The sequence below is a fragment of the Macrosteles quadrilineatus genome, unplaced genomic scaffold (assembly GCF_028750875.1).
Source record: "Macrosteles quadrilineatus isolate MER2022 unplaced genomic scaffold, UCM_ALF_1.0 Scaffold_1__1_contigs__length_201487025, whole genome shotgun sequence".
NCBI lineage: Eukaryota > Metazoa > Arthropoda > Insecta > Hemiptera > Cicadellidae > Macrosteles > Macrosteles quadrilineatus.
Genome location: NW_026542594.1, coordinates 152,402,933 through 152,425,689, shown reverse-complemented (window position 1 = coordinate 152,425,689; position 22,757 = coordinate 152,402,933). Strand labels below are relative to the sequence as shown.

Sequence of the window (22,757 nt, the reverse complement as noted above, 5' to 3'; positions counted from 1 at the left end):
TTCTAGAATTATTTTTTCATGCGGATACATTAACACAATAAAAATGAGTCAGTCGTTGTTTTGTTTAAAAAAAGCTCTACACAATCTAGCTTAAGTACTTTAAAAATACAGTTTTGCAATTTTTTTAATAACCTTTCGATTAGTTATCAGTTGTTACTTGTACCAACTTCAGTTGTGATCATGTTCATGGTCGGACTAATTCAATTTTAAAATTAACGGTTCTTCGAAGTGTTTTATGGACCAGATTTTGCTGTCGTCAATTTTTTTAATATGATTTTATAAACCGTATATAGCCTATATAAATTGCTTGGCAAATATTTAGAATTTGAAATTTTATTAATTAATAGGCCTTAATCACTATCTGTTGTACTCGTGCTTTGCAACGGAAAGAGAACAAAAAATAGAAACATCTGTTGATAAAATAGTTACACATAAGCCTTTTACCATGCCTCCACCTCCGTCACCACCGGGCGTCAGGTCGAGGAAGGCAAAGACCCACAAGAAGTTCAGTTATGGTTATTTACTATGGACCATTTTGTAACAGTTTAGAGCTATCATTATAAGTGTTTAGGCAATAGGACAGGTTTATGACATGTAGCTAGAATTGGCAAGCTCGGTATTGTGTTATGAGTAAGTATAAGCGTTGCTACTGCATAGCACTTGGTATCAGGTTCGATGAAATGGTAGGCAACCTGTTGGGAGCTAATGAGTCAGTTAGTCAAGGTGAAGTGCTAGAGGGCCTGAGTATATGTGGGTTAGTATGTCAGTGCATTAGGGTTAACAAAAGGAAAAGTAACAGCTATAAACAGGCATTATAAGCTTGAAATATTTTACACTGTTAGTACTGTTTGTTGAAGGACAGGAGAAAAGTTGCACACACATGTAGCTAGCCAGTAGTGAAAGAATCCTGAATTGATCAGACTACTTTCTAAAATCTTACTCTACTCTGTTGGACAAAGACCAAGGAATGTTTGTCACATCACTTCAAGCTGGGTCAACAGGTGACCTAAGCCCTTGGAGATGTTTTTCTTTCAATTTATTTACCACATAGACCACATTTTGGTCAATGTTGAGTTTCTGGGCGTGCATATTACCTGAATGAATTGTGGCAGTTATCATCGGATTATGTCTACTGACTGCAGTCCTACATACTTTTGAGCCTCAAATGCGTACGAGTGCTCTTCAGTTCTTCCTGATCCTGCCCAGTAGATGCCGATATAGGTAATCTAAACACAAGCCTTGACAGTCCGGTATATTAATATTTGTAAAATGCTATTCTGCTGATATTTTTTTACGATTGAAGGTGGTGTTGGCGGTGACGCCTGAAGACTTGGAAGGCCGAGTGCGAAACCCAGACAACCAGGGACGTCCACCACCTTACCATGAGTCTGTGAGTATTGTACTATGCGCTTAACATAAAATTGTAAATACTTATAGAAACAAACACACGTGCTTTAACAACATCAATGACGGTATTTGGGAGTTGACAGCTGGTCTGACTATTTACTATTTAACTAAATACATTTAACATAATAGGTAACAGGTTATGCATTAGATATTGTATGGATGATAGTAGATATAATCAATAAAATTATTAGAAGTTTGTATGGCATTGTATACTGTGTTTAACAGACATTTATAATGAAAAGGTTTTTGTGATGGCAAGTATGAAACTAAAAACGCGTTTTTGACATGAAACTGTTCTTTTGGCTTACTGTAAATATGAAAACAGCAATTGCAGCTTACACATAAAAAAAACTCATATTTGATGCAAAAAACTAAATATTTTGTGATATTTGAATATTAATACGTAATCAAGGACACTATTTTGATATTTCATACCACATCATATTACAAAACTAAACTGCTTTATACCAATAAAGATCTATAAGATGCCTGTAAAAATATTAATTTACTGCAATCGACAATCTAAATAAAATTGTTCAATATCATTGTGCTTGTAAGGTTCAGTGTACATTTCCTACCTGCACAGGGTGATTGACAAGCTGTGATTTAGGTGTGGTGATTTATATGAGAGAAAAATTGTATATAATTTATGATCTTGAGCCGGTTGTACTCTACGAGATTCTTTCTATTTTGGGTTTTGAAAAATATTATTATAAGACAAGGAAAGTGAGCCATGAGTATCTTATATTAAAATGAAAGCCCATTTGAAAAGGTTTGTAAAACACATTTTAAAACATTATTTAGCAAACTTATTAACATTTTTAATTTAATACTTTGGTAAAAATGGTTTTATTATTAGTTTTATTTTGCATTTAGTAGAAAGTATTATATATAATACTTTAATAAAATATTTGAGACTTACTTTTCTTGTATATAAGAAAACGGATGGATAAATGATGTAATCCTTTTCTTGTTAACGGACTATTCTTCTAAATAATTCTTAAGTGTTAACACATTTTTAATTAAAACAAAAGTTTTAAATGAAGGTGCTATAAAGATGATTTCTTTATCTGATGCAATTACACGAGGAAGATAATTAAGATCCTTTACTTTGAAAGTTAAGTAAGGTAATAAAAACTCTAGCTGCTTCAACTAAATCTTTGCCTTTGTAAAACAAATAACGTCCATTTGGTATCAGTAATTCATAAATGTTACAAACATAAAATATAAATATCACATTTTCATATTTGTGTTTCTCATTTGAGTATCTCAGTATTACTACACTAGTAAGGTCATATATTTTTAAACCTAGTAGACCTACTCACATATTAAACTACTATGAAATATTGTTCACTCATTAGGTATTTGTCATTGAAATAGAGCAAGTTAGATAATTTGTTTATATAGTACAAAGGCTTCACAACAGATCGCATTATGTACTTATACTTAATCATTTAAATTAGTTGATCTGTTGTTTACAAATCCAATAGCCCAAAGGAATACTAATAATATTAGTAAATTATATATTATATTACAATATTCGTATAATACTAATATCCCAAAGGAATCGACATTATCTTTCAGTGAAGTAAAAGTGCAACTCACACCTAATGCATCCACAAAACTTCATTGCTTATTCTTGAAAAGAATAGGATAAGATTTTAAACAACCCTTATGAATTTATTGATAGCATGGGATTGCTACTTATGTGTTACTGACAGGTTACACTCTTGATTACAAAAGGAGTAGGCCTACCTATTAGTGTTCCTGGCTATGTATTTGCAGGAGTCACCACCTCCCCTCGTGTACGAAGAAGGTCACTTGGTCTCTGGTACATTGGAGGCTCTGACAGGTTTGCTGTTACCTACCACCAGCTCCTACCCAGACAGAGGTTAACTATCAGTGTTGATGACTATGTATTTGCAGGAGCCAACACCTCCCCTCGTGTACGAGGAAGTTCACTTGGTCTCTGGTACATTGGAGGCTCTGACAGGTTTGCTGGTACCCACCACCAGTTCCTACCCAGACAGAGGTTAACTATTAGTGTTACTGACTATGTATTTGCAGGAGCCAACACCTCCCCTGCTGTACGAGGAAGGTCACTTGGTCTCTGGTACATTGGAGGCTCTGACAGGTTTGCTGGTACCCACCACCAGTTCCTACCCAGACAGAGGTTATCTGTTTGCATTCCTGCTAAGCTCCAGACTCTTTGTTCTTCCTCACGAGCTGCTAACCCAGGTCCTCGCCGCTTGTCACGCTCAGCAAACCAACCTTGACAAACCATCGACTGCCAAAGTAAGTTAAAATTTGATAAATATCAATATTTTTATTATTTTTATTATTTTTGATCAAAATTAGCTTTTGAAGACGCTGTAAGGTAATTTTCTTTTTCCCTGGGCTATAAGAGAAAAAGAACGTTCACAAATATTTAGAAAGTAAATAATAAAGTAATGTAAACATCTTTTGCAGATTAATATAAAAATTCAATTTTAATTTCTTTAATTTTGTGTAGTTTTGATTGACTTAAAAACAACCTGTATTTATACAATTTGCTCTGTTTTGTATGCTAAGTATCTATTTTATGTAAAAATCTATAAAACATAAGCATTAACATCGATTTGATAATTAGAAACCAATAATTCTAAATTGTTGTTAAATCTACAACACTGAAGGTAGCCTAAAACAATGAATCCCAAAACGTTTTGAAAAAATTTAACAGCTGTAGTAAAATGTTTTTACCAAACTACGATGTTTTTAGCCGTTTTAAAAACGTGAATTGATGGCTGAAATCTACGTATTGCTGTCCATGCCAGCTGGCATCGTCATTGGGGGACCTAGAAGGTTTTTGCGGCCATAGGGCCGAAAATAAAATGTTCGCTTATTTACTTAAAACATTAATGTATATTTTTTACACAAGATATATCCATATGCATTGCAATAGACTTGTTTTATCGTCACGGTTGACTGGCAACCATTTATTATAATATGTATTATCTACAAGCAGAGTACCCGTCCTTCGTACGGGGTTGGCATAGAAGTATAAAATGCTTATTGCAGTTGTACTCAAGCTCTGCGTTTGCAATGAGGGGGGACACAGTTTAATAAAATTTGCTTCTTTAAATTTACAGTATTTTATAGTATTACACATTTTGCATAGCCATAATTTTCTACCACTTCACCTGAACAATAGAAAAAAATTTATTATAAACATTTCGCAAAATATCACAAATTATTCATGAAATTAAAAACATAAACATAACTGTAAACAATCCTACATTGACAGTTAGTTTTCATTGCCTATCACGGTTTTTTGTTGTTGCTTTGTTCAAATTAGCTTTTTCATAAATGCAAAAAATATAGTGCTGCACCCTGTTGGTAAATCTTATAACTTTTTAATGCTTTTGCATATCATAGAACCAACTTTTTTAGTGGAAAAAGCTGACTGAATTTTTTTAATTCATTTTAAACATGAACACTCATAAGGTTAAAATGGGGAACTAAAGAGCCACTGGGGCGGAGTTCGAGGATTTTTGAGATAAGAATATGCCTATATGTTAATCGGGAATGTGAGCTATCATCATGCCCAATTTCAGCCCAATCCGTCCAGTGATTAATGCGTGATTGAACTTCAAACAAACAAACACACAAACTTTCACATTTATAATATTAGTAAGATAAGATTATACTGATTCCTTTAAATATTTCTTCACATACCAGGTAACCTTAAATTTGCAGTTGTGTTGACTGTTACTGTGCATATTATATTTTCTCAATTCAGCATAGTGGGGCAAAAAATTGCATTCTTACCAAAGGTCGAAAGGGGTTTGCAGCTCTCGATCGTTTAAAGTTCTCAACTTCGTCTCGAACATAAAAAAATATCTCGAGCCACAAAACCTGATTTTCGGCCCTAGTTAAGAAACTTACTATTGCAGCAGGATTGATCGGTGAAAAAGTGAATTTATCTGGCCTGAGATTGCACTGATCATATCACTAACATTGCTATGAGGTAATTAATTAAAAGTTATTGCTAACAATCCTATCACTCCATCGACGTATTTCATTGAAACTAATAAAACAGGTCAGGATGAGAAAGATTTCAATCATTACTATGGAATTTCATACAATACGATTTTAGAGAAAGATAATATTTTATTTATGATTTCAAAGCTTTAGTTACCAAAGCCAGGATGCAGATAATGATCACCTCGTCAGATATCGGTTGCTTTTGTCTATTATACCAAAGGTTTGCGGTGAGCTGAATTTTATTAGAAATTCAATTTAAAAAGATTTGCTCACACGAATTTGTTGCTTACACATATTTTACTTACATTATAATAAGAACAGCAAAAGGTTTCAAGCACATAATATGTAAATGTAAATAAAGTGTTACACTGCTCAAGTGAGGAAATGGGTATAAAGTTTGCTGAATTCTCATCTCACCACCACACCATATCAGTGTTTTATCGCAGTTTTATTGTTTTTAGCTCGAGAAAATAGCCATTTACGGTGTTAAGGGATTTCCAAAGTCATAAAAGTGTAAAGATAAGAAATGCGATTCTATTAGATTCAATAGTAGTCTTGATATATCTTATAGAGTCAAACGTATTTTTGTGTGTGTATTCATTTAAAACTCATTTATACGTAAAAACTAAACCATTGATTTGTTAAGTTAGTTCACGGTGTAACGAGCTATTTTCCCTAGGGGGGTATATTTTTGCTATTTGGCCGCGCACCGATTGTTGAGGTGAGCTAGCGGCGGCGGCGAAGCTAGCGAGCGCCCTTTGACCCGGCGTATCAGTGCCGATAAGCCTGGGATATCCTAGATGTTCAGGATAGCCTAGGACGGTCATTCTAGTCGTGGATCCCGTGCAGTGAAGAGGCGAGTGTTTGTGTCTAGTGAGACGTCCAGTGATTTGGGTGACATCGGTGTCGTCGTGGTTGGTGTTGTGTAAGGTGACAGTGAGTGTCGGCGTTCAAGTTGGGTGTTGTGACCCACTTGTGGTGAGTGGACGACTTGATATTATTCGTTTGATAATATTAATATCTGGTTTTATTGCGAGAGTTAGAGTTGTAACCGTGCTGGTCAAAGCCTGACGGTAGTTAGGATTTATATTAGTCAGGAATAATATTAAAGTGTATTCCTGACGGTTCTGGGCAGGTGCTAGAGCGCAAATAATATAATTTAATTGACTGTAGTAGATATTATTTTGCGTTGTACCGAGAGTTAGTTATATTACTAATAACTGTAAGGCCCGACAAACCTAGGCTGCACGATTTGGCGTGCGTAGTTGGAAGCACGAGGCCAGTAGGCTAGTAGCTAGTTTTATTAGCCTATTAACAGAAGCCCGGCTAAGCAATATAACGTTGATATAGTAGCAGTAGTGGTAGTAGCAGTAGGGTTGGTATTGATTAATCATTTAATTATTTTAATTTAACCTGAACAGCTTGCTTAGTAATCCAACACGTTAGCTTGGTAGCTTGGATAGCGGAGTACCGGCTATCAGATAATATATTTATCTAGCGTTTGGAACGTATTTAATATTTATTTATCCGCTACTAAGTAGCTCAATATTTTAATAGTGCAATTGCCATTTAGTTTTGCTTGTTTGGCTTGGTATTTATTGAGACCAGCTACTAGTGGTGTAGTCACTCTACCTATAGTGTACTTGTATATTATTATGTGGTACGATTATTGAGTGAACTGTTTGATTCTTAGCTTGGGCATTAGAGTTGTGTATTGGATTATAGTGGCCTAGTAGACCCCGCCTGGTGATAACACGCGTTGTGGTTTTTATTGGCAAGTCGTCTTGTAACTCACCGTGTTTTAGGCACTCTGGGCTTAACTATGGGATAGTTAGGACGAAGCCCGAGTTGCGTAGTCAGCAACGACCCCCTAGGAGAGTGGAGAATCGGCGTAGGCCTGGTAGTGATTATTGCACGTTTGTTTTGGTGACTTGTTTTTGACTTGTTCACAGTGCCCGTGTATGAGCCAGTCCTATACCGGTTAGACCCGGCTTTTGGCCTAGTGGTTTCCCTGACCTTGTCGCAGACCCTGGAATTTTACCCAGCCATTGTAGGCTGAGCTATCCCCGGCAAACGGTTGCGACTGCACTTTTAATATTTATTTTCCCAGTGCAGAAACTTTCGTCGCAAGATGGCGCCTGCGAACAGGGACTGAGGTTGGCAGTGGTGCTGAGTTGCTGACGTATTAACGGCGCCCGAACAAAATAATTTTATTTGTTCAGATTTGCTGCGGACTTGTGCAGATTGGCTGCGGACCTGAGCTGTTGAGCAGAGTTTTAGGCAGACCTGCTGTGATTTTATAGTCGGTTGGGTAGGCCTAACCTGTTTTCTGTTACAGCGTGGTGTGTTGTGAACCCTAATTTATTTAGTGGTTGTATACATAGATATTAGTTAGTAATATTATTTTACTAATTAATTGAGCTTTAGTGTTGAATATTATTTGAGTGAGAACCCTTACTGTGCATTTGTGGTTTGACTTTCACGCCTATAATTGGTTTGATTTAATAGTACGGTGTTAAATAGATTTTAATTGGTTACGCCCTTATTTTTCCGGATTTGTCGTGGTGTTTTGAATTTTAAATATGGTTGTCACTACGAGTACGACGTCTGTGCTGGGCGGTACGCCTATTACGTCTGCTATTACTACGACTAGTTCTGGGGTTAGCTCCGAACTGTCGGTGATGACGACATCGTCATTGTGGCCGGCCTCTTCGCTCGTTTGGCCGACTATTTCATCGGTCGTGGCTACGACGGTGACAACTTCTTTGACCTATTCCGCGCCAGCGACAATGTCCTTGGGGTCGCAGCCCCGGGACGGTCGCGTGGGTTGGATCTATGACCTCTCGAAAGGGGAGCTCATGAGAACGATGGACCAGTATGGTTTGGTGACCACTGGGACTTCTGCGGAATTACGGCAGAGATTTTCATCGTTTTGGAAGCAGCGGAATGCCCGTCGGTACAGCGATGATAGGCTGTGTACGGCTGGGGCTGCTGCACCGACATATGTACCGCCAGCTACTACAACTGAGGAGCTTCCTGACCCCCCGAGAACCGTACCTCAGGTACTGGGTAATACGGAATCTGACCAAGCCGAGGTAGTGGGAATTAGCAGGGAGTTAGAGGCGGTCAAAGAGATTCTTGGGTTGTCTTTGGAGACTGATACCCGGACTCTTCGAGAACAACTTGCATTGGTGGTGCGGCAGGCGAGGGGCTCGCCGAGTAATGGGGTCGGCTATGGGTTCGAAAGACCCGCCAACCCTATGTCCCCCGCTGTGGCTGCTCCCATGCCTACCTTTGGGTTACCAAGTAAACCCCAGGGATGGCAGCGACCTTGTGATCATTCGGAGAGACCAGTCCGTCCTTCTAGCGTGGAGGTGCCACGTGGATCGGATATACTCTCGAATGAGGCCAGCAGGATGGAGCCGAAGGACTGCTCCAAAGTATGTGACATGGTCCGAAAGTGGGGTTTGAAGTTTGATGGACGTAGAGACCCTGTGTCATTCCTGGAGCGTCTTGAAGAGCTGATGGTCTCGTACTCTATAAAATCAGAGGACCTGCTCAGAGCGCTGCCGGAGCTGTTGCAAGGCTCAGCGCTTCTATGGTACAGGAATTGCAAGGAGCTCCTGTATTCATTCGAAGCTTTTCGGCATCAATTTGAGATCCAGTTCCTTCCACCTGGTTATCAGAGGAATTTGGATGAGGAGATCCGGAAAAGGACACAGGGTGAAGGCGAGCACTTCCGGGACTACGTTGTTGCCATAAGTACCTTGCTTAGGCGTAGCGGTACGTTGTCCGAGCATGGTAGATTGGACTTGATCTACAACAACATGCGACCCGAGTACAAGCTGATGGTACGCCGGCGTGATTTCAGCAACCTGGCCGAGATGGTGGAGTTGGCTGAAGAATACGAGGCCTATCTGCGGGAGAAGGTGGCCTTCCGACCTCCTCCTTCACCCAACGTAGTGCTGGTTTTAGAAACCGCCTATGTTCCCAAGAAGAAGGTTGAGAAGTGTTTTGAAACGGCCGCGGTTGAAAAACATAATTTTCAGAGACCATCTCTTGAGGCTAAGTCGATTGGGCAGCGAGTAGATTTTGACTCTAACCGGGTCCGTGAACAAAGGCCCGTAATGACTAGGGAAGTTGCAGATGGTGCAAAGGATGTACGTTGTTTTAGGTGCCAGGAGATTGGTCACTTTGCCTGAGAATGTGGTAAACCAAGGACCGTCTCCTGTTATGGGTGTGGCGAACCTGGTTTGACGGTGAGTCAGTGTGGATGTCGGGCGGGAAACGGCAGGCCAGCTCAGGCATCCGGAGGTCAACTGGGCAAGGCCACCGAAAACGAACGACCTCAGAAGAGTGGTCCGAGTGGCTCGGAAAACTAAACAGCCTGGTTGGTGGAGTAGACGAGGACCGGCTGATTTCAGAGACAAGGCCCTTTGTTGAAGTTGTGCTGATGGGCAGCGTTTTTGTGGCGTTACTGGACACTGGGTCCGTCGTCAACTTGGTTGGGCGAGGAGTCGCCGAACATCTTCAACGCCAGGGGATAGAGCCTTGTAAGATTACCGCTCCTCTGAGGATGGCAGATGGGACATGGTCGAAGGCTGAGTATTCGTTTCGGCTAGCAGGAGAAGCTGCGGGAAGACGGTGGATGGGAGATGCCTTGTACGTCCCCACTCTCACCACAGACATGATTCTGGGTATGGATGTCATCCGAGACCTCGGATTGGTGACATGTGGGACAGAGGTAGTAAGAATGGGTGTGGGTGATGACTGTTCTGGTCAAGGTGGCCGCATAGACAGTGTCAAAATTGGTGACGAAGACCCCGAAGGCCCTTGCAATGGAAATCCCCGTCTGGTTCCTGATGCCAAATCTTTCAGTACCATGTTGGCTGGTAGTGGCTAGTAGAAGAGTTTTTCTTTGTTTTGAGTTTGAGACCTGTGGTGTAGGGTTCACCATTGGGTTAGGGGTTGGAGTATTTTGTTTTGGCCGGAGTTCAAAGATTTTTTTTCTTTTTGGCCGTTTTCTTTTTTTTTATCCCGATGTAAGTAGGGGGTGTAACGAGCTATTTTCCCTAGGGGGGTATATTTTTGCTATTTGGCCGCGCACCGATTGTTGAGGTGAGCTAGCGGCGGCGGCGAAGCTAGCGAGCGCCCTTTGACCCGGCGTATCAGTGCCGATAAGCCTGGGATATCCTAGATGTTCAGGATAGCCTAGGACGGTCATTCTAGTCATGGATCCCGTGCAGTGAAGAGGCGAGTGTTTGTGTCTAGTGAGACGTCCAGTGATTTGGGTGACATCGGTGTCGTCGTGGTTGGTGTTGTGTAAGGTGACAGTGAGTGTCGGCGTTCAAGTTGGGTGTTGTGACCCACTTGTGGTGAGTGGACGACTTGATATTATTCGTTTGATAATATTAATATCTGGTTTTATTGCGAGAGTTAGAGTTGTAACCGTGCTGGTCAAAGCCTGACGGTAGTTAGGATTTATATTAGTCAGGAATAATATTAAAGTGTATTCCTGACGGTTCTGGGCAGGTGCTAGAGCGCAAATAATATAATTTAATTGACTGTAGTAGATATTATTTTGCGTTGTACCGAGAGTTAGTTATATTACTAATAACTGTAAGGCCCGACAAACCTAGGCTGCACGATTTGGCGTGCGTAGTTGGAAGCACGAGGCCAGTAGGCTAGTAGCTAGTTTTATTAGCCTATTAACAGAAGCCCGGCTAAGCAATATAACGTTGATATAGTAGCAGTAGTGGTAGTAGCAGTAGGGTTGGTATTGATTAATCATTTAATTATTTTAATTTAACCTGAACAGCTTGCTTAGTAATCCAACACGTTAGCTTGGTAGCTTGGATAGCGGAGTACCGGCTATCAGATAATATATTTATCTAGCGTTTGGAACGTATTTAATATTTATTTATCCGCTACTAAGTAGCTCAATATTTTAATAGTGCAATTGCCATTTAGTTTTGCTTGTTTGGCTTGGTATTTATTGAGACCAGCTACTAGTGGTGTAGTCACTCTACCTATAGTGTACTTGTATATTATTATGTGGTACGATTATTGAGTGAACTGTTTGATTCTTAGCTTGGGCATTAGAGTTGTGTATTGGATTATAGTGGCCTAGTAGACCCCGCCTGGTGATAACACGCGTTGTGGTTTTTATTGGCAAGTCGTCGTGTAACTCACCGTGTTTTAGGCACTCTGGGCTTAACTATGGGATAGTTAGGACGAAGCCCGAGTTGCGTAGTCAGCAACGACCCCCTAGGAGAGTGGAGAATCGGCGTAGGCCTGGTAGTGATTATTGCACGTTTGTTTTGGTGACTTGTTTTTGACTTGTTCACAGTGCCCGTGTATGAGCCAGTCCTATACCGGTTAGACCCGGCTTTTGGCCTAGTGGTTTCTCTGACCTTGTCGCAGACCCTGGAATTTTACCCAGCCATTGTAGGCTGAGCTATCCCCGGCAAACGGTTGCGACTGCACTTTTAATATTTTTTTTTCCAGTGCAGAAAGGAGCGTCGCAACTTTATAAAAGATGTTTAACTTTGAGACACACATGTTTACTTATCTTAACACCTTTGGCATTTTTAAGGAACGCTTTAAACCCTGGAAATTTATCCAAGATCTAAATTTGCATGTATTGTGTCATGAACCTTATTAATTATCCTTTAAGCCTGTCTTTGATATTTTTAAATTAACTGTGTTTTGTTGTTTTACCATATGTTAAATACTTTTAATGTATTTCTAAAGAGTTAGTCATGTCTTTGGAATGAATAAAGAAGCCTACGTAAAATTATTATGCTATTTTGTTTTGCTAATTATTTCAAAAATAAAAAAATAAACAGATTGTGTCATTAGACATATAAATTACAGATGACATTTAAGACAGTGGATACCTACTTAGTACTAAACAAATTCTGTAAATCTGAAGGCACGCACTATTACCTTAAGCTACCCTGACAAATTAATGTTTGATATGGAGTTTTAACTTAAAAATATATTTAAAAGTTTGTTAATATCATAATACGTGTATGTAAAGTTGTAAGAATGTTTTAACTCATTTAAAGGAGCGACTGGAGCGAATCATGCCACCGATGGTGAAACTGCTGGAAGAGTGGACGGACATGTTCCCCTACGACTTCCGCGACGAGGCGATGACGGCGGCAGTCCGCGGCATCACCCAGGGCTGCGACTGTGTCCCCTGGGTCTGTGACGATGTGTCGCGACTGCTGCAGACTCTACTGGCCAGACTAGCCAAGCTGGACAAGTTCGAACACCAGCTGACCGCACAAGACACCGGCCGCCCCGTCCACGACCGCATCAAGCTACCCGCGGTAATTATCTTTGTATCTTAAAATTTCCTTTTACAATTAATAGCTATTTAGTAATTTTAGGCATTTATGTTGAGTTAATACAACATTTTCTTGGTTGTAAGCAACGAATTGCCTGTAACAGTTTGATGTTTTCAGAGGAAATGAGAAATAACGGGAAGTTACGTAAGGTGATTAATATATTTCTGGGAATTAAAAGTAAATTTAGATATGATGAATCAAGTTGAAATCATAATGAAGTTTTCTTACCAGACACTAAGCTAAAAATCAATATAAAATTATCCATAAGTAACTACTTTTTATACAGTAGATTAACTGCTATATTGTAGGACAATGAATTTCACAGTTATCTGATTACTGATTTGCAGTTTTAACTGAACATAGCAAGTATTCCTATTCTCTTATGTGAATTGAAATAGTTATTAGTATTACAGATTTCAAAATGGTGGCATTTAAATACGTTTAAACGCCACTCTGGTCAACGATGTCATTTGCAGAACGTTAATTACTGAGCTAAAATACTGTTGCCCCAGGAAATTCAATGTAATATGGGCTGAAATATTCCATAATATATCTTAAAAACACATATTATGTCAAGTGCATTATACATCCTGAAGCTTAACATGAAACAGTTATATTTGTTACGTTTAATTTATATTACCTATTAATAATTGTTTGTTTATACCAAACCTTCAAGGAACGCCATTGGTTAGGAGAACAATGATGTTGACATTCTGTTAGAGAACACCAAAACATATCATGAAACTGTTTATAAGTCGTTTGTGTCTTTAGACGCTTTAATTACGATATTGTTAGATCAAACTAAATTAATAACCCCTTGGTTAACATTATCAAAAAACATACTATTCCTTAATGCTTCTTATGAATGCCAAGATTTTGAGCATATTGGGTTCAGATGGAATAGGATGAAAAATGAATAAGTGATATTTCTTTAAATGATGCACTATATTCTCAAAACTCTCTGCACTGTTCCAAAACTAATTTATTATCCTCAAAAATAGATAATCTGTAGTCTGTTCATGAACCGACAAATCCATAGATGGTTAAAAAATCGGCAGTTATAAATGACCTTGTCTTCACTGCTATCACCACGAACATGGCCATGTTACTTTAACTGTGATAGTAATACACCTTTGTGGATCATCGCAGAGACTAGTTTAAAGTTTCTTTTATAATGAAAGAAGCTGCATATAACAACAGATTTAAATGTTATAATTTCGTTTTCGAACTCTTTGACGTTGGTGTAAGTCATACGTATGACCGGAGGAGTTTGTTCTAGGATGCTTGACGTCTCTCATCCTATACAACAGCTGTGTCAAAGCAATGTTTGTTCTCAGACAGATGCAGCAGAAGTCTGTCGCTCTCCCTCGATGTTGGCTCAGCAGCTGACGGCCGTAGAGTTAGAGAGAATGTCGTACATAGGACCGGAGGAGTTTGTTCTAGGATACATGCTTGACGTCTCTCATCCTCTACAACAGCTGTGTCAAAGCAATGTTGGTTCTCAGACAGATGCAGCAGAAAACTGTCGCTCACCCTCGATGTTGGCTCAGCAGCTGACTGCCGTAGAGTTAGAGAGAATGTCGTATATAGGACCGGAGGAGTTTGTTCTAGGATACATGCTTGACGTCTCTCATCCTCTACAACAGCTGTGTCAAAGCAATGTTGGTTCTCAGACAGATGCAGCAGAAAACTGTCGCTCACCCTCGATGTTGGCTCAGCAGCTGACTGCCGTAGAGTTAGAGAGAATGTCGTACATAGGACCGGAGGAGTTTGTTCTAGGATACATGCTTGACGTCTCTCATCCTATACAACAGCTGTGTCAAAGCAATGTTTGTTCTCAGACAGATGCAGCAGAGGTCTGTCGCTCACCCTCGATGTTGGCTCAGCAGCTGACTGCCGTAGAGTTAGAGAGAATGTCGTACATAGGACCGGAGGAGTTTGTTCTAGGATACATGCTTGACGTCTCTCATCCTCTACAACAGCTGTGTCAAAGCAATGTTGGTTCTCAGACAGATGCAGCAGAAAACTGTCGCTCACCCTCGATGTTGGCTCAGCAGCTGACTGCCGTAGAGTTAGAGAGAATGTCGTATATAGGACCGGAGGAGTTTGTTCTAGGATACATGCTTGACGTCTCTCATCCTCTACAACAGCTGTGTCAAAGCAATGTTGGTTCTCAGACAGATGCAGCAGAAAACTGTCGCTCACCCTCGATGTTGGCTCAGCAGCTGACTGCCGTAGAGTTAGAGAGAATGTCGTACATAGGACCGGAGGAGTTTGTTCTAGGATACATGCTTGACGTCTCTCATCCTATACAACAGCTGTGTCAAAGCAATGTTTGTTCTCAGACAGATGCAGCAGAAGTCTGCCGCTCTCCCTCGATGTTGGCTCAGCAGCTGACGGCCGTAGAGTTAGAGAGAATGTCGTACATAGGACCGGAGGAGTTTGTTCTAGGATACATGCTTGACGTCTCTCATCCTCTACAACAGCTGTGTCAAAGCAATGTTGGTTCTCAGACAGATGCAGCAGAAAACTGTCGCTCACCCTCGATGTTGGCTCAGCAGCTGACTGCCGTAGAGTTAGAGAGAATGTCGTACATAGGACCGGAGGAGTTTGTTCTAGGATACATGCTTGACGTCTCTCATCCTATACAACAGCTGTGTCAAAGCAATGTTTGTTCTCAGACAGATGCAGCAGAGGTCTGTCGCTCACCCTCGATGTTGGCTCAGCAGCTGACTGCCGTAGAGTTAGAGAGAATGTCGTACATAGGACCGGAGGAGTTTGTTCTAGGATACATGCTTGACGTCTCTCATCCTCTACAACAGCTGTGTCAAAGCAATGTTGGTTCTCAGACAGATGCAGCAGAAAACTGTCGCTCACCCTCGATGTTGGCTCAGCAGCTGACTGCCGTAGAGTTAGAGAGAATGTCGTATATAGGACCGGAGGAGTTTGTTCTAGGATACATGCTTGACGTCTCTCATCCTCTACAACAGCTGTGTCAAAGCAATGTTGGTTCTCAGACAGATGCAGCAGAAAACTGTCGCTCACCCTCGATGTTGGCTCAGCAGCTGACTGCCGTAGAGTTAGAGAGAATGTCGTACATAGGACCGGAGGAGTTTGTTCTAGGATACATGCTTGACGTCTCTCATCCTATACAACAGCTGTGTCAAAGCAATGTTTGTTCTCAGACAGATGCAGCAGAAGTCTGCCGCTCTCCCTCGATGTTGGCTCAGCAGCTGACGGCCGTAGAGTTAGAGAGAATGTCGTATATAGGACCGGAGGAGTTTGTTCTAGGATACATGCTTGACATCTCTCATCCTCTACACATTACCAACACCAGCAACCTTGAGGCCTACATCTCTTGGTCTTCTCGCCTCAGCTATCTGGTGGCGACTGAAATATGCAAGGTTTGAATATGTTCATGTTGTTAAAATAAAATTAAACAGAAATATTGCCACCTTAAAGTTTGTTATGTCATATTTAATTAAATAACCTATTAAAAACTAACTTAGTGGCCAATAGATTTGAATAAGTTCCTGAAAAGTCAAAAGTAAACAACATCTTCAATCTACCTTGCTTACAACTATAGTGGTGAACATTTAAGGTATTCTTTGTAATTTTTGAGGCAATTTAATCGAAGGGAAAATATAATTAGTAAATACTTATTAATAATCTTGATTTGCTAAGATTTCTTCAAGTTTTGTTAATCTGTCAAGTCCTAGACACAAGAAACTTCTTTCAGTTAACGTTTTTCACATATGTAAGGAAATGACTTCTTGATATATTTTAATAACAAAATGACCATTGTCCATTGAATATAATTTGTTCACCGTAATTAACAAACTATAAAAATACAATAAAACCATCATGTATACTGTATAATTAACTATCTTCGTAGTAGATAAATAGGTAGCCGTATAAAATATATGAAGTGTGCATAGTTATAACTGCCACAAATACATACTAATGGAAATAATTAACACTTTCTTATGTAGTATAGAATATAGAATACAAACCATTTTCCAGTACTCAATGAAAAAGCAGCGGGTGAAAATGACCGAGTTCTGGGTGGAAGCTGCCAAGGAGTGTTTCAACATCGGGAACTTCAACTCTCTTGCTGCCATTTTAGGAGGACTAAACATGGCCCCCGTCTCAAGACTGTCTAAAACGGTAACTTAATTATGATAAATAGAATGCCTACGTTGTATGATTCAATAAAACGTGTATACCATCTAAAACTTGTACATAGTGTTGCCTTGATCAAACTAAATACTAGGATTACTTTCATAGCAATGAAAGCCAGTTCAGTGGAATGATCAAGTCAGTTTCATGGTTTTTAATGAAGCAATAAATAGATAAAACTTTTATATGTATGATACAAAATACAAATATTTCATAAATGTAACTTCATAAGTGAAACTATCAACATCTATAACAAGTTTCATTAGAAAATGTGTGGAAATTGCATACATGTCTTGTGTATCGGCATTTTTACCTGTGTTTGCTTGCTAATGTCATCTGGTTTTGGTTGAACTCAACCTTGAACCTAAACCAATTTAAATTGTATCAATCTTGGCCAAATTTTTCAGCTCAGGCAGAAATAATCCTTTATGTATCCATACGATTAGCAGATGTAACTTTTTAAAGATTTGCCTGCTTTGAGAGAATTGCACAAATAGTTATCAACAAACCTTATAAGGTTTGTTTTCTTACATTTTGTACATTTTAATTATAAAAATATGTTTTCAAGCAAGTGCTCTACATACAAATATCTCGAAACATGCTAGAAGTAGTTGTTCATGCGTTTCAGACGTTTCTTGCTCGTCTTCATTTTATACAAATATCAGGCAGTTTTTGAGAATGCATTCTGCAATTTCCCTTAATATGACACTCTTATGCGAATTAGATATATTCTTATAAAACAAAAACGCAAAAAATTATTTAACCTTCTTGGGCAATAATATACCCCTAGTCTTTGCCAACCCAATAACAATCAATACAACGACAATCGTGTATTGCCAACACGATGATATCATCAAACATATTTTAAAGTAAATAATAAGAAAGCGTGTTTATAATAGCCTATTAAGAAAAAAATTTTGATTTGAGAATACCTAGTTATTTAAAACTACATAATCATTTAATTCCCAGTACCGAGGTACTGCTAAGTTTGGATAAAACATGTTCAGCCATTATTTAGTGTTATGAACATTGTATTGAAGTTGGTCCCAAAGAGTTTCGCTTCACTCCACTCAACAAAACGCAATTTGATGGTCAGAAGGTCTCCAGATCGATAGTAAGAAAGGCAGGAGCTATAAAATGCTTCGTCGCTAGTCCCAATTGTTTATAATCCATGGCTTTTACTGTCTCTGGCAGAAAAAAAAAAAAAAAAAAAAAAAAAAAAAAAAAAAAAAAAAAAAACTCCACTGATAATCTCAGTATCTTCTACTGTGATTCTGAATTGATTATCAGTGTAAGTAATCTTGAAAGATTTTTCTGAGAAGGTGTGTTAGTATTAGAACAAGGACTAACGGACTAACTAACTAAAGGACTACCGGTTTTCATGTAGGACATTCATTGATACTCAGTTTCAGTGTTATATGTACGCTATTTTTGCTTCTAGTGGAGTAAGACTGTGAAGACTGGCGGTTCTAAGGCAGGTCATTTATTAATAATCAGTTTCAGTGTTGAATGTACGTTACTTGTGTTTGCAGTGGAGCAAGAGCAGCTGTGAGAGACTGGCGGTTCTCAGACAGGCAATGGACGCCGCCTCTGACCATGACAACTACCGCTCCACGCTCAAAGCTGCGGTGTGGAGGTCTGTTGGTAGCTCTGGACAGAACATCGTCGTTCCTCTCTTCAGCCTTCTTGTGAAGGACCTTAACAACCTCACCGAGTTGTGTTCAAAAAAGTAAATAAATATTTATTCTGTATATTTACCTACTAGTTCTTCATGCTTCTCAAAGAAGAATGATCACATAGTAAACACTTTGGCCTATGAAGTTTTTTGTAAAACAACTGTTGTATTATGATAATTATTTATATACCATTGCTTGGTCTCTATAATCACCATAAACAACTCTAAAGTATTAAATTAATGCAAAACTAATATTAATTTTTTATAAGTTTTTTTTTTGCCAGTGTAAAATAATAAATCTTAACAATTTAAACGATGCATAACTAAAACAATATTTTTTTTTTCTAAAATAAAACATTGTAATATATAATTTTATGTTCTGTAGTCGCTTATATCTCTAGAGAATTGTTTCGTAACCATGCAAATTCTACACTCAACTGTAAACGGGGTTTCGAAAGCTACGTTTATGATTTCCCTGTTGGACGTAGACTCGTAAGAAGTTAAAATTATGAAAATGAAGCGTATCTTACAGTGTTTTATTTTACATGAATGTTAAAACAGTTTAAATACGAAATTGTGTAAACACATCCATGACAATGTTCTTAGTTTTATTTTCGAACAGTAGTGTATAGCTGTTATTATCACGAATCTATATTTAATATACACTGAATACACTATCATAAAACTACGTAAATGTACATACTTGCAAGATCTGCTACCTTAAATCGGCAACTCGTTTGGAGCAGATATATTAAAAAGTTGACAACAATTTTTATAGGCTAATTTGAACATTTTATTCTTTTTCACCAGGCTTCAGTAAAAGGACTACTTAGCTTAAGTGAGTAGTTTGAGGTTATTGAATTGTTAAAGTGTCTCAACCCACTATGTTGTAAGTTTCTATACAAAACCTTCATTTACTGGAAGTGAATGAATCAACTCTTATTTACTATGCGTTGAAAACGCACATTCCTACGATGGAGTTTCTTCTTGAAAGGAAATGTTAAATAGAAATCACATCTATAACTTTTAAACTGTCTTGCTCTCTGGTTTACCACAAGCAACGCCGATGGTTATAACAAAGGTTCGATGATGTCCCTAGGTTGTCGAACGGCCACATCAACATGGAGGCAGCGTGGTCGCTTGCGAAGAGCCTGGCAGACTTCATCGGCTGGCAGCAAACCACCTGTCCTTTCCCACGCTGCTCCAAGGCACTAGCTTACCTGCAGGGCTCTCCCGTCCTGTCTGAGAACGGTACAGTACTTTATACTTACACCTTATACTTTTCAATGAAATAGCGACCCTACAATAAAGTAGATATTTTAAGACAAGTATGAATAAAGATGAGTGTAGTGGTGCGATCTTGTTTCCTTGTTAGTGACTTAGGCCGACATATTCCTTAGACACAGCTGTTAATTAATAGCCTATACAGCTGATGACAAATAAGGGACCTACAGAGGTTATAGTTGAATCCGAAACACATTTTTGCCTTGGTTATTAACGAATTATTGGTCTAAATATCATGATAGTACTGCAGATAGTCTTCGTACTCACTAGTGCGGACGTTAATCCACACCAGGGAGTATCGTATCCACAGTGTGTACCTATAAATATCCACAACTTTAATTTTAATTAGTTTTTTTTTATTTTTATAACACATTTCTAACAAATAACAATATACTAACCCCCAGTATCGGAGAAAAATGGCTTACACTCTTATGATATGATATTTAGAGAATGTAATCAAGACAAAACATTTAGGTTAGATTATTAATTGTGTAAGCTGGTTATTGGTCAATGCTATACAGCACTTTGGACCACTGTGTCAGAGATTTATTCTATAAGGTTTAATGGAAAGCAAAAATTTGAATGTCAGTAAAGATTCTGCTTGCATCGTCAAACTAAATAAACTACTGTATGATAAACATAGGTAAACTACTTTGGTAAACTACTATATGGTAAAACAAAACATAGGTGTGTTTAGTCTACCAATGGATTTTAGCTTATCCATCAAAGTCTCATCAATACAAGACAGTTAAATCTAAATGTAATTTGTGTGAAATTCATCTCGCCATTTCCCATTAGTATGTTTATAATTGCTTAACGTTTTTCCACTTTATGTTTTGGATATTTTTTATAAAGGTAACGTGTATGTAAAAAAATACTTGTAAAACATTAATAATTTATTTTAAGGAAACAATACAAACATTAAATAATATGAATTTAACTAAACATTGTTTGTTTATGACAACTGCAATTTCAAATAATCCATAAAATGGTTTATTATGGAATCATTATTCAAACAGTGGTTACTAAAAATATCTTGATAAATATTGCACACCGAGCTTGTTATATCTATCGTAAGAGCAATTATAAGCTGCTGGAAAATACTTTAGAAATATTGAAATATTCGTTTCAACATAGTTAATTTGAACATTCAACTAGGATTTATGCAAACCTTATTACAAAACCTTCGAAATTTAAGTTTAAAAACAAGTTTAAAAAACGTAAATATTGTTTACAATGTTAAATGTGTATAAAACATAATCTGACTCACATGTATAGTAAAATAGCTTGTGTGTGTAATTGATTGATTAATTAATGTATTCGGAAAACCTTTGATCTCAAAATCAAACCAGCATGCTTCAACCTATTTCAGTTTCATGAATATTAGATGCATTCATTCGATTCGGATCCAAGCGTTCATACAAATCATCGATATCAGCATTATATCAAACGGACATACCATGGCTCAATTAGAATGCTTCAATCATGATATGAACATCATAGAAGCTAACTTATTCACAATAAAATATTAATCAATTCAACGTTTCCTGACTTCTCCATACGGATTGATACAGTAATATAAAATCTTGTCTACATTGTTGTTTCAACATGTTCTTTATACTTTTCAGCGCTGATGATGGCGTCTTTTGACTGCGAGCCTCCAGAAACTACAATGGAAAAAGAACACTACATTACACTGAAGTAAGCAGGTACTATATTGTTACATACTTACTAAGTCAAGCTCTGTCCATTGTTAATTTATTGTGTAAAAATAATCATATATATATATGTATGTTATTAACTTCTGTTTTTATTTCATGTTGCAGGTTTAACCCTGCCGAACACTGAACACTTCCGACCTGCTCATGTCGTTAATCCTATGTACAATGTACAAACATACGAAGATGACCAAAGTGGTTTTATTGTTGATAGAAGGAATTATTCAATTGTTGGATGTAACTAACTGAGAAATGTTTAATTGCTGTAAATTGTTTTAAATGTACAGTATTAGAATTTAAAAGGTTAAAGACTGTGATTTTGTGATATGTTTGTAAATAATAAATTTTGTACCGAAGATTTTTAATAAACTTAATATTTTTTTCAAGAAAAGATCTTTGATTAAACTCACCTCTCTCCTAATGGTTTGTAAACATTTTTTTGTATAAAAAAATTTTCGAGTATATACAACCTCGATAAAAATGCCCTCATGGCAATTATTAATTAAAAAAGTTAATAAGGTTAAAATTTTATTGAGGTTTGCATTAACATGTGTTTAGTGGTATTAGTTATAGAGGCCCCCTATATTTAAATGTATTTGTGTACATATAATATATATATTATTGAATTTTAATAAATTCTTCAACAAAATTTCGTTTGTAGTTTTTTTTTCTTTTTTGCTGAGGAACATATAAAATGCACAAAGATTAAGGTCGATTGAGCAAAATAGCATAACCTTGCAAATATAAGCTATCAACAATAGTGGACCGAAAATGGACTATTTAATTCAAGACAATTATCCTAAAGTGAAAAGTATTCAAGGTATGAATTTCGAAGGATATACGTTGAATAAAATTGCAATAAAATCATGCATTCAAAAATCAACTATTGTTATACTTGCCAAATAAAAATCATATATTTAGTAGTTGATATGGCAAACACGACTTCAATTAATGTAGCATTTCCATGCAATATGTTTATGGCGACAATTTACATCTGTCAGATGATATCGCTGTCATTGTTCAGCAAACTAATTGGCTTAGTTACCAACAATCACCATCACTATCCAATAGCCATTACCAAACTTCCCTATCCGCGTACTCTAATTATACTTAGTT

At 37.9% G+C, this 22,757-nt stretch overlaps 1 protein-coding gene across 1 annotated transcript; it reads left to right on the top strand.

Annotated features, from left to right (window-relative positions):
• Window positions 1-680: 680 nt before the first annotated feature.
• Window positions 681-12,911, top strand: LOC129001613 (ras-GEF domain-containing family member 1B-like). The gene is made up of 5 exons (XM_054428980.1): window positions 681-713; window positions 1,304-1,390; window positions 3,475-3,702; window positions 12,501-12,767; window positions 12,903-12,911. Exons 1-5 carry the CDS (start codon window positions 681-683, stop codon window positions 12,909-12,911), a joined length of 624 nt encoding a protein of 207 aa, XP_054284955.1.
• Window positions 12,912-22,757: the final 9,846 nt, after the last annotated feature.

What these genes read in the sequence shown, in the direction of transcription:
- LOC129001613 (XM_054428980.1), top strand. Translation starts at nt 681, where the DNA reads ATGGTAGGCAACCTGTTGGGAGCTAATGAGTCA. An exon ending in CACCACCTTACCATGAGTCT is followed by an intron (nt 1,391 to 3,474) that starts GTGAGTATTGTA and finishes ATGTATTTGCAG; the next exon opens with GAGCCAACACCTCCCCTGCT. An exon ending in ACAAACCATCGACTGCCAAA is followed by an intron (nt 3,703 to 12,500) that starts GTAAGTTAAAAT and finishes ACTCATTTAAAG; the next exon opens with GAGCGACTGGAGCGAATCAT.